General features: G+C 40.5%; 1 protein-coding gene across 1 annotated transcript; it reads right to left on the bottom strand.

Annotated features, from left to right (window-relative positions):
- Nucleotides 1-1,051: 1,051 nt before the first annotated feature.
- LOC144350822 (uncharacterized) lies at nucleotides 1,052-8,621 on the bottom strand. Its single transcript, XM_078008891.1, has 2 exons — nucleotides 8,411-8,621; nucleotides 1,052-1,886 (listed from the first exon to the last, which is right to left on the bottom strand). The coding sequence occupies exons 1-2, from the start codon at nucleotides 8,538-8,540 to the stop codon at nucleotides 1,153-1,155; spliced, it is 864 nt and encodes a 287-aa protein (XP_077865017.1). The 5' UTR covers nucleotides 8,541-8,621; the 3' UTR covers nucleotides 1,052-1,152.
- Nucleotides 8,622-13,005: the final 4,384 nt, after the last annotated feature.

Here is a 13,005-nt window from a genome sequence, read left to right as displayed (position 1 = left end):
AATGCCCCAATGTCGTTTTGAAGATAAACACATTGTCAATCATTTGTGAAAATTTCAAAACAAAAGGTCAAAGCGCCTAGGACCAATTTTAAGTTCTGAGATGTGCACTAAAAAGAAGCTGAGATAATTGCTGATTTGCATAACAATTCACTCAGTAAGTTTGCTATTGCTCATAATTAAAATGCCTGTAACAGTTCCAAATTTAAATGTATTATCGTTTTGTGCATATTATGAGATCCCGTCATTTCTTTTTTTCACCATGTTTCTTTTTTATTATTTATGTAAAGCCTTGCTAAATCTTGCTAAGCATTCAAAAGAGAGAATGTTTGCACCTGTTGTCTATATTTTAAAATCATTTTTTGAGTATGTTCCACTATTCACAATTTTACAAAATTTTAACAGACTGTTTGGATAATAATAATACATGTAATAAAAAAAAAAATTCACTCCCAAGGGCCCACAAACCTGCAATTCTACCTTAAGAACACATAAAAATAAACCTACAAGGCCACCACACAAAAATCACAAGCTGGTTAAATGTCAAAATCAAAAATAACTAAAGCAAAATGTGTCTAATAAAGTGCCTTGGTATCCAATTTAAACAAAATATGTAACAGAATGCCTTGGTATTGAATATAAAACTTAAAGAACCAGTCGGTTATTTTGAAGTACACCAGCAACCCATTATGAGTAATGTTAATGCAAAGTTTAAATGAAATCTGTCAAAATTCAATGGAATAAAAAAACTAATAGAAAATGTCGTCATAAAGTCTCTGCTTTGGAACTTCGTTAATTAATGCTAAGTACTAGTGAATAATTACTGGCCACACCTTTCCGCTACGACTAATGCCTATGCACTTCAGTGTGTGTCATGAAAATCTGATTTTCATGTTTTTCCTTTTCTGGTGTTTCTTGAGATATCAGGAAGTCGTCTAAAGTTGCAGAAAGTTTATGCAAACGGTAATTAATATACATGGGTTTCAACTTTATGTTAAACCATGTGTAAACCATACTATAGTGCAACTTTAACAATCCTGAACAAAAAATGTCTCCCAACATGAATCAATTTATCTCTATCTTTGTAAAACTTCCAGAGAAAATACAAGAAAATTATCATGATTCAAAGTCATACTGAATGACAAATGTACAAAACTATAATGGTATTTTCGATGTTCTTTCTTTCTGCAATTTTCCTCTTTTACGTCCACCTTCATCCCTGCCATATTTATCACTGTCAACTTCTTTATTGGTATCTGTTGTTTTCTCCACAGTTGCATGGAACTTGTTATGAAGTTCAGTGTTTTCGACTTCAGCCTTAGACAGTTGATATTTCAGGTCATTGATTTGCTCCTCCATCTTGAGTTTTGTCTCCTCTAACTTTTGTTTCTTGACGACTTGTGATGACACGGTTTGCTGCAAGTTGGCTTTGTCAAACTGTAAGCTGGTTATCGTCTTAGTGGTTTTCTCATCATACTGCTGTGGTTCAGACAGATGCCTTTCTAGTTGCTCAAGTGCTTCATTCTTCATGTGTAGCTCATTACGTAATTTGCTATTTTGGTCCTTTGACTTTGCCAATCGATTTGTAAAGTCAGCAAGTTTCTCGTTCTGCAATATCTCTTCCAACTCTTCTATCTTGGCGATTTGTAATGACATTGTTTTCTCTAAATTAGATTTATCGATCTGTAGATTGCCTACCACCTTCGCCATTTTATCCTCATATTGCAGTCCTTCTATCAGACGTAATTTTTTCTGCATGATTTCCTTATCCTTTGTGTCTATCTGATTCTTCAGTAAGATACACTGATCATCTGTTGACAGTCTGGTGTTCCGCTCTCGAATAATTTGTTTGATATCCAGAAGAGGTGGATACAACAGTCCGTGTAGACCTATTAATTGAAAAGTATACTAAAATTACCCAACATTCACAAATTTATAATATTGATCATAATTAAAGAGAATAAGTTCCAAAATGATTTCTTTAATGTAAAATTGGAATTTCTGTATACAATAGGAGGTAAGTATGTACTATATATGCAAAAATGTATTTTCGAAATAGAGCTTCATTGATTGTGTAATCTCAGTATAGATCTACTTATATATGCCAATCTTATGATGTTTAAAGTCTGTCAAAATAAAAGTGAAGTGGAATTGCAAATAGAATTTATATAAATGTCTATGCGTATGAATATGTACAAGTATGTAAACACTTATTAAACAGCAACTGAACAGTGTTCAAAGCATCAAATGCAATAAATAAGTGTGGAGGTGGAGCCGGGGTTTCTCGCATTCCAACCCGCTCACCGGAGGGCATCCTCGCAGCTTGCTGTTGCAGATGGAGGTCTGTTCTGCTGTGCCTCTGAAGCATATTGCTCCTATGGGGCATGTTGTGGGTCCCTCTGTTGAATCTTTCCTTGCCAGTTACCGGGTTTGCCTCCAAGATTAGGGCTATTTTTGAGGGCCTGTCATGACAAATTTCATCCCTTGCAGGATGGCTAGACAAGCTGCAGGCGAAGCGGGTTGCCTCCACTGCAGACTTCTCTCGGTAGGTGAATGAGAAAAAGCACACCAGGAAGCAACGTTCGCATTCAAAGGGTGCTACCTCTTGGGATCCCCCTGATCCCAGTTCCGACCCCCCATTAATTGGGAAGGAGGTGGGGTACAGGCCAGTGGGGAGGCTGGCGGTCAGGTCTCTGATATAGAGGTTTTGTCTCTCCCCCGCTTCCTGCCAGCCAGGGATCATTTGTTGAAGCCAGTACCAGGGATCTTTCCCAGAGCACTGCCTCCTCTATGGGTCACTCTCCCTTCAAGGACCTGCAGACATTCCCAGAGGGGACAGTCCCGACTATCAGAGGTTTGATCGGACATGTCCCTGCTCACTTTATGGAACCGGAAGCAGTCGGTCGCGGTAGTGTTGTGGCTTCTGGGATCCTAAAGCAACACCGACTGCGTGGCTTACCACTTCCGGCAAATTGCTGAATGTGGCGGAGGGTGTACTGACTGTGTTTATGGGCTGCTGTTAGTCCCCTGCATTAAAGTAAAGTTCCAAGACTCCAAGATGGGATAACCTATTGACAAACTCTTCCTGCTGGACCAAGCGCTATTGATCTGTAGGGTGTCTGGTACCAGAACCAACAGAGTCTTGAGCCAAACCTCATGCCCGATAAGATCCCTCTGTTCCTTCCCCAAACCCAGGTACGACAAACATTTGTTTGGTGGGACGGGTGAAGGGGAATGGCCGCTTTCTGTGGAGTTTCTGGGCATCTCAGTCAGAAACAGTCAACCATGCTCTGAGAGCAGAGTTGCGATCCATTAACTTTTTTGTGAGAAGCACACTGAAATGTATTATGGTGCGTCTCCAAGACTCTGAAGTCTCAGAGGCGGAATGCACCAGCCTCCTAGACAAACACAATTGTTGGTAGGACATGGCACAGGTATGTGTGATATCTGGTAGTGTCATCTGGCTCTCTTGGCAGGGGCTACACTGTACCTCTGTGCAGCGGGATGCCGTTTTGGCAGCTTGTGTTCTCATTGGCCAACTGAGTTAAGAGGTGTGTCACAGCCTCAGTTACGCAGACTTAACCTCGTCCACCCTATGTGATGGGGAGATAGAGGGTGCAGTCCAGGAGCTTCGGGAAGTCACCGACCAGATGGTACAGGTGGAATTTGCGAGCCAATTGGCTGATGCCATGGGCAAGCAGACGGGATCCCAAGCAGAGAAAATGCAACATTCAAAGTTGGCACCAACTGGCCAGAAGCAGCCAGAAGGTAAACGCCCCTCCTCTCCCGGGGGAGAAGTGTGTTGGCACACCCCCAGGAAAAGGAATTTGTCTGTCAACCCCTGGGGGTGCTGCTGGGGAATCTCGTCAAACTGAGGCAATCTGAAAAGATAGAAGGCTTCTACTAACATGTGTTTGTAGTTCCAAAAGCAACAGGTGGCTGGCTTCCAGTTTTAGATCTAAGCAAGCTAAATCAATTGCCAACCTCAGACAGGGTGTCACTTTGGACCAACTCACTACGGCTATGACTCTGATAACAGATTCCTCCCTCACAGGTTGGGGAGTGTACCTAATGGACGAACAAGTCCAAGGAATATGGCCCATGCACGGGTACATGAGGTTCGTGTGAATGCTAGGTGCCCCCTTGAGCACATACTTAGGGCAGACTAGAACACAAAACATCTTCATCAATTATTACCGAAGAGACACACAATTCATTGAGAAAGGTCTTTTAAGGGTGGGCTTCATCGTTGGGGGTCAGACTTTGTTTGTTGACCCAGCCTGGAAAACCACAGGGATCCCTGCACATGGACAATAGAGCATAGACTGGAGTCTATGGTGGGTATGAACTACATGTAGATAAATCAACTGGTTAAAAACCCTCTGCCTAAAACATTGTATTGTTCGATCATTCCCATATAATAATATGATTTGATGTATACTAAATAAAAGTAATATTAAGGTTTGGCGTGGTCATGTTTAGTCTCTACTAAACGAAGAAATAAACAATAATTAAAAAAATATTCAGTCACTAAGACACATTTGTCCTTATTTGAGACAATTCACCAAAATACCCACCATAGACTCCGGTCAGTCAAAATGACTATTTTGAACTGTAGGCATCAATCTGCGATTCAGCCAATGACAGAGAAATAAATCTAGGTCAGGGGAAGCCCCATGACCTCAAGATTTTCCCTCACATCACGAACCACGCGACTGAGGTCATAAGGCGTAGCCATATGCTCAATTATGTCACTTTGTTTCTTTGCGGTCCAGCCTGGAAGCCTGCTTTGTGTGTGTATATTTTTACACCAAAGAAAAACACGACGACGAACATTTGACCTTCGTGTGTTTTCTTTGTGTCAGCTTTCAACTGTAATTCGTCTCCCTCATGCATGTCTTGTTCATTTTTACCAATGTGTTTTTAGAAATGAATAGAAGCAAGGGCAGACACACCAGAGGCTTGTCACCGTGTTTTTTTGACCCTCAATTTGCGAGGAGTTTGTGTAGCAATTGTGATCAGAATTTGCCGGTGTGGAACCCACATTCTAGATGCTATATTTGCTTGAACTGTGTGCGGACATGGGGTTCTCCCCGGAAAACTGGGATTCTGAGACCTGGGATATTTTCCAGAGCAACATTAATATCGCTGAAACTGTTACGTAGCAAAAGTTGCGCGTCCAGTAAGGACAGTGTGAGTGAGTGTTGTATTGGCATGAGCGGGAAGTCTTCATACTTGACTACTGGTGCCTCATGTCCCAAGACGTCAAGTAAGAAGCCCGACAGTGGAAGTCCTGAGATTTCTCCCCCCCGGAATCCCCCATTCCCAGCCCAACCTTCCTGTTATTTGCGATGAAGACGAGGTGCAGGCTAGTGGTACTGGGTCTCCACCTGGACTCCGGTCACAGAAAGCTGACGGGGATGCTGGCAGCCAAGCCTCTGTTTTTGGGGCAGAGCAATCAGGACATGATGCACATTGCGCCTTCCCCTGCAAACAGACAGCCAGGGTTCACCGCATGGGGTGATGCAGAATATCATAAAACCTAATGACAAGATGTACATACCCCACCCTTGATTCTAAAGCAGTCACTTACTATTGCTTTGACACTCATGGGATCACAGGCGCCGAGATCCGAAGCATCCCCGTCTGCCCGCCTTCCCCGGTCAAGCGGAGTGCTGAGTGTGGTGGAAGGCACAGACGGTGTTGAAGGGCTGAAGTTGGTCATCTACGGAGGAAGTGATGCCTAAGGCCCCCGGCTGGGGTAATCTTATGCAGAACTCCTTCTGCTGGACCAAACACTACCCAATCGCAGAGCGCATCAGCCTCCTAGACCAGATGACACAGTTATTAGCAGAACACAGCACAGCTATGTGCAACATCTTCTAGTGTCACCTGTCTCGCTTAGCCGGGGCTACTTCTGTACAACGGGACGCTGTCTTGAATGTGTGTCTTTGAGTCAGGGGGTACGTCACCACCTCAGTTATGCAGACTGGACGTCTTCCACCCTCTTTGATGGGGAGATGGCGAGCGCAGTCTCTGAGCTTAGGAAAGCCTCCAGCCAGATGGTTTAGGTTGAGTCTGCTAGCCAGTTGACCGCTTCCAAAGGCAAATGAAAGGCACTCCAAAGTCAGCCAGGAGGCAAGTGACCATACCCTTCCGTGGGAGGAAAGAGTGGTGGTGCACCCCCAAGGAAGAAAGGGCCAGGTGGTGGCTCCTCCTCCTCAGGCGGTCATCCACCCCGGCAGCAGGGAAGCATGTTTGATGCTTATCTCTGCGACGAGGGAATGGGCATATGTTTGGCGAGAGGCCAGGTCGCAACTTATTGACTACTTCAAGCCTTGTGTGGACTCACATCGGCCGAGGGGAAAGCACCCCCAACTTACAACCGACGAACCCATGGCCACATATCCCTGTCGCACAGAGATTGTGCTGACTTGGAGACAACGGGTGACTGATCCCTGGACGCTCCAGCTAGTGATACACGTTACAAGATACCACTAAAATCTCCACCTCCCTGTCAGTAACTCCCCCACTTGGGGGACTGCCAAGGGATCCCTGCAAGACGAAAGCAACCAGACAGGAAGTAAACAGTTTGCTGTCATATAGGGCGTCTTTTAGCAAGGTAGAACAGCCAGCATTAAGTCCAGGCTTCTACTCAAATGTGTTCTTAGTATCAAAAGCTACAGGTGGCTGGCGTCCAGTCTTGACTTAAGCAGACTGAATCAGTACGTGTTACTCGATCGGTTCCATATGGAGACGACAAGCAGCGTGCTACTCTCCATCCACCGTTTCGACTGGCTAGCCTCATTAGATCTAAGCAATGCCTACCTGCACATACCGATCATCAATCTGTACCTAGACTACTGGTTGCTACAAAACCCAAACAGGGGGCTGCTAGCCGAACGAGTAAGGCTAACTCAGCATTCCCTCAGTGTCCCTCCGAGAACTAATGTGGATCATCAGAATGATAACCTCGGTTCGCAGGGCAGTTCCCCAGGCTGCACTATGCAGCTGCGCGGTACAGCCCACTTTGCTACAACTCCGAGTGCACTTCTGGGAACTGGAGCGATTGTTGGCTACAGGTCGGCCTTGTCCCCCACCATTGAGAACGTTCGGGAACAAGACTAGTCGATTGTCCTATTATTAGGAGACTGTTTACTGTTTTCCATAATCAGAGGCCAAGACCTCGAACAAGGGAACCACCCAATTGGGATTTGTCAGTTGTGTTGTCAGCTCTAAGCAGACCGCCTTTTGAGCCTCTCCAAACAGCACCACTCAAATTGTTGATGTGAAAACAGTCTTTCTACTGGCCCTCGCCTCAGATAGGCGTCAGTCAGAACTGAGGGCATTGTACTTCTCCGACAGATGTGCCGCCTTTATGGACAACCAAGTACTAAATATACAAATTGAGTTTCTCGTCAAGAACCAAATCCCAGGACACGATCCCCAGCCAATCATCATCCCCCGGCTGTCAAACATTGTCGGCCCGGAGGATCAAGAGGAATTGCCTCTCTGCCTGGTTTGAGCACTGAGTTGCTACGAAAACAGTACTAGGGATTCGAGACAGGGTGCCAAGCACATGTTTTGTGTTACGGCCAAGGCAAGCAAGACAGGCCAGCCTCCCGACTTCCATCGCCAGGTGGATTACTGTGACTGTGTTAGAAGTCTATAATTTCTTAACTTCCTCAACGCAGAACTTGCAGAGACACTAAGTTCAAGCGCATGAGGTCTGTGTGATTGCTAACTCACTAGCGCTAGCGTCAGGTGCCCCCTGAACATATTCTGAGGGCAGGCTTCTGGAGAATGCAGAACGTCTTTATCAACTACTACCTAAGGAAGGTCTCTTCAGGATGGGTCTCGACGTAGCGGGTTGCTGACCCAGCCTGAACGACCAGAGGGATCCCTGCGCATAGGTGATAAGTCAGTCTCAGCAATATTGCAAACAGATTTCTACCTTCGACACCCCCTGGAATTACCAGGTCTCGCTTTCGGCCTATGCCCTCATGCGGAACTGTTTTGGTCTTTATTTCAAGCTAGTTAACCCAGAATTGTGGTTGGGGGGTCTAGCATTCTCGGGCACACCAAACTACGTCACCGTGGCAGCATTTTGGCTCTTGCTCCCGGGATGGCACAGGCAAGGTAAGGCACCATTTCCTGCATTGAACTCTATTACTGGAGAGCATTATCCAGGACTGGGACACACTTTTCATCATTTTATGTTTACTCAGAAACCCGCTTCCCCTGACCTAGATTTATTTCTCCATCATTGGCTGAATCACAGATTAATGCCTATAGTTCAAAATAGTCATTTTGACTGACCGAGCTCTATGGTGGATATGAACTATGTAAATTGGCAGGTTCCGAGAACCCTCTGCCTAAGTTTGATTAACATCATAGTTAACATCATTCTTACTATCATCGTCATATGGATATACTGAGTCACAGTCTTCTCTGATATAACATTCATAAATGCTGTCAATCTGGAGGATTTTCTTAACACCAAGCTGATAAAATTTCTCTGCATTCTTTGAGATAACTGCCATTATATCAGCCTTGCATTCATCTATAATAAATAAACCAATCGGTATGCCACTTGTAGTTTTCCCCCAGTATTCAGACTCTACACTGCCGAATTGATTAAGGTTGTTGATAATATCACCCTTCATTGCATGTTGAAGATCAAAGTCCATTGCCAGTATAAACCGATCGTTACCTACATAAAACGATAACAATAATTAAACAATCTTTTGCTACTATAATCACTGTAATCATTCATTCAATATATAAGTGATATTTAACATAAGGTTGTGACACAGAATATGAACTGTTATTAAACACTTACCACCACTTGCTTCTTTCTCAGCCATTTCATGTTGTGAATACTGAAAAGGAAGAAAAACATGGCAGTCTTTTCACTATTGGGAAGTGGATGGGGAAAATTGCAATAAGTGAGCAACTATATATCATATCCTATACCCTGCATACCTATACCCTTCCTCAGAGCGGAAGAATAAAGAAATATGGACTCATGTCCATGAAACATGCCATGGTATACTGTGCAAGACAAGCTTTTGTAAATAATAACTACATTGATGTATGTGCAGGCAGAGTGTCTAATCCAACATGCCTGGAGTACCGGTATGTTGTATATGATTTAAATATTTTAAATTGTATGATACCTTTATCCTAGCATTCATTAATTCAGTATCAGTGACATCATTGTCTTTTGAGTACTCATCATCTGAAATATGAAATTTACATTAAATTGTAGATATAGTTCAGGCTTTACATTGCTAATTGTTCAATGATCTATCATAACAAATCCTCAATTTTTCAAAAAAGTGTTTAATGAAGACTATGCTTAATTTGCCTAATTAAGATTATACATAAAAGCACACATTTTACCAAAAAAAAAACTCTATTTTAATTATAAATGTCTTCAAAATATGCAAAATAAAATTTGGTCCATGAAGTTGAAACTTCAATCGCCCCCGATTTTATCACATTTGGCAATGTGAATTCTTTTTATAACATGTATGTTTTAATCAAATGTTTAATCACTGGTTGATGTTTCTATCTATATACAATATAAACCTTGCTGCGAAAACTCTATTTTTAAGTTTCAATATAATAGATCAAATATTGTCTTTTTCCCCAAATCCTAACGTTCGTCTGACCTGACTTCAAGATAAAATATTTATAATAACTAATAATATCTACCATGAATGTTATTTTAATTATTCTGTAAATTGACAAAACAAATAATAACAAAAAAAGAATAAGTAGCAACCACTTGATTTGCTATCCACTGAAAAATTGGCATGTTGTCAAAAAACTATTGCCTGGGGTTAACGTTACTGATCATTATCTCAAAAATTGTATTCTGATTCTTAAAGAGTCTGGAGAATAGTGTATTCTGTCAAAAAAAGTCTTGTGGCACCAAGAGTCCTGATAACATGATAATAGAATAACGTTTTGTTGCTTGTGCGTAACATATTAAAACAGCCTAATATATTATCAAATATGTGCTTATTGAGTAAGATTTTAACATCATTTTGACTTTATTTTTGTTTAATTTTGTTTTTATTTCAATAATTCAGTTAAAAATATTAAAAATAGTCCTAATAGTGTTTTAAAATTATGCACATCAAATTATTTTGACAATTATTTGTATCGGTTCACAAGGATTAGTAAGCAAAATGTTATATTGTAGCATAAATAATTGTTTTAAGTTTTAGAATCATATGTTTTACTCTAAATGGAACTCATCCAATTAAATCTCAGCATGTTGTGAACTTACAGTAACAAGCAGTAACTTAAATCAGACCACAAAATCCTGCTTATTACACATCCTTTTCATTGCCCAGATTACAATATCGGAAGTTTAATATGCAGTAGAGCTATTTGTAACCTATAAGCAATTAACCCCGTTTTGACTAAACATGACATTTGAAAGCTTGAGAACACTTACCACCAATGACATAGATCAGCTGTGCTCTACTTCGTTTGTATTCCCACGTGAGTATATTGGTTCTCAGAGTAACTTTTACAGCATCTACTTGTTGCAGGAACTCTTTAGTAACGATCTCTTTCTGGAAGACTCCATTCAACTCTCCCGACCACATCTGGACCCATAAGGTGTCTAATGCACGTACACGTTTACATATTACTGGCACGATTAAGCCATCTGCGTCTGCCTCAATGGATTGTATTTGGATTTCTGTATCACCAATGCCCTCAATATGTGCTTTGACATTTGGAAGATCAGTTAGTTTAGAGATAAACTTGTCAAGCCTCAATCGTGTTTCTTTCTTGTCTTGAGAACCGTTGGTTTTCACAATAGCAGTGTTCACTTGAATATTAATAGGGTCAGCGATTTCTACAATACACGAATAAATACATTCTATATCACAATACCGTAAAACAACGCACTAAATACTCTAATAGTAAATAATATTTTTAATAATAAGTCCATGTGATAATTTTTGGTTCCTGTGTCTGAAGCTTATAGTGGGTGTGAGTGTGGAAGGCAGTGAGTGGGTGATGGCGGGATTGAGTGAGTGCGTGTTCCGCTGTTAGGTCAAAAAATAAAAAAAACCTATGTTCCCTAAAGTTGGAAAATCAAAAAATTGGGCCGGTCGGTGTTTTTTGTTTTTGTTTTAAACTCGTGAAAACTATATGGACTTTATAGTATTCGGAACATGTCAGAGAAATACAGATCAACCTGAGGTTCAAAGTCGCTAATTATCCCCTGAGGACCGTGGAGATCAAATGACGGTCCGGGATCGTTAATTTTTAGTGGAAACACTTTTTTACTGCTTAAAATGGCGAGTTTTTAATATTTGGGCCTATTAAAAAAAAACGCGACCCGATATTTTATCTTTCCTATCAAAATCCAAACCACTTTGTACATATGTGGTCTGGGATAAGCCATATTAGTGTTGAATTATCTGCTATAAATAGTCTCTTAATTTGTATAAATTAACCAATTTATAGGTGTTTCACTGATATAAGTCTCACTCAACAAATATCAATCTGATTTACATGCAATAGATTTATATTTATTTAAATTGGCGATGTTCTCCTATTAGTAAATACAGTATTTCATATTTGTACTTCATGCCTCAAATACCCCTTAGGAGTCTTTTCTATGCATTCTATGATTAAAAATGTGCATAGCATTGGCCAGCAAACTCCAAAACGTAAATCATTATGTGTCAAGATGGACTAATAATAGTAAATGTGAATATCTGGGTATACATTGAGTTTCAGTTCTTCCAACCTAACACTAAAACACCAAAATATAACTATATCATTTTCTCAGAGCCTACTTGGTAATATTGGAAATCAAAGAAAGCTTAGAAAGAACTCCCGTGTGCTGAGAGTATTGAAGACACATTAAAATTAATTCAAAATTTAAGAATTGCTTTTCAAACAAGAAGCTTGGCAACTAATTTTTGTCTGCTATTTAAGATGTTAATATTACCAATACATCTTCAAAACTTTAAGGTTACAATGTCTTTTGCTGTGTTCTAAAGTGGTGAAATACAATAACAAATTAATATTTGACCTCATAATATCATACATGTCAAAGGTCACTAATGAGATATTCTCTGTATAGTATATTTAAGCAATAAACCACTGCCATTATATTATACCAGCTTCATTTCTGTAGCATTTTCGACAATCTCGGCCTTTTTATGAAATCAGAAAGAGGTTTTTTCGAACGACGTGTAATGAGCATCGGCTGGTCGACACGGTGATCAGATGAAATGGCCCTGGATTTAATTTAAGTATTTAATCTCTTATCACACATTCGCGCTCAGTACACAGAAACGCACAGAACAGCAAGTTTAGATATCATCACAATCAAATGAAGTTTATTTCTACAAGGCAAGAAACTAGCAAATAATTAGAAATTGAATATTGGATGTGTTATGAGTCCAATGCTTTTCAATCTATACGTCAATGACTTAAATAGTCCAATACAAAACAATGACAAAGATCAAGTTCAACTTAATAACATCAAAATTAGCTCACTGTTTTATGCAGATGATCTAGTTTTAATATCAGAAACAAATAAAGGTCTACAGAGATCAATCAATAATTTGGAGAAATATTGCCAAAATTGGAAACTCCAAGTGAATATGTCAAAAAGTAAAATTGTAATATTTAAAAGAGGATACTTGAGAAATACTGAAAAATTTACATATCAAGGTCAAAATATTAGTTGTGTATTTTCATACAACTACCTTGGGGTATCATTACAGTCGAATGGTAAATTCAGCGACACAAGAAATAATTTGGCAGACAAAGCCACAAGAGCTTTATATGCAATGATGACTTCTGTGCCAACAGAAACTGACTGCAAAACAATGTTACACCTATTCAAAACATGTATAAGACCAATACTATTATATGGATCAGATGTATGGGGCTTCGAAATTCAAGAAAATAATAAATGGGACATTACACCAATCGAGAAAACCCATCTGAAATTTAGTAAAA

Source organism: Saccoglossus kowalevskii, chromosome 18 (genome assembly GCF_978046115.1).
Source record: "Saccoglossus kowalevskii chromosome 18, keSacKowa6.1, whole genome shotgun sequence".
Lineage (NCBI taxonomy): Eukaryota > Metazoa > Hemichordata > Enteropneusta > Harrimaniidae > Saccoglossus > Saccoglossus kowalevskii.
This window is presented reverse-complemented; position numbering and strand designations above follow the sequence as displayed.

Excerpts from the sequence above, each read along its gene's own strand:
- LOC144350822 (XM_078008891.1), bottom strand. The coding sequence starts at position 8,540 with ATGGCAGTTATCTCAAAGAATGCAGAGAAATTTTATCAGCTTGGTGTT. Across the intron at positions 1,887-8,410 it reads ATATCCATATGACGATGATA|GTCTACACGGACTGTTGTAT; the intron begins GTAAGAATGATG and ends TTCAATTAATAG.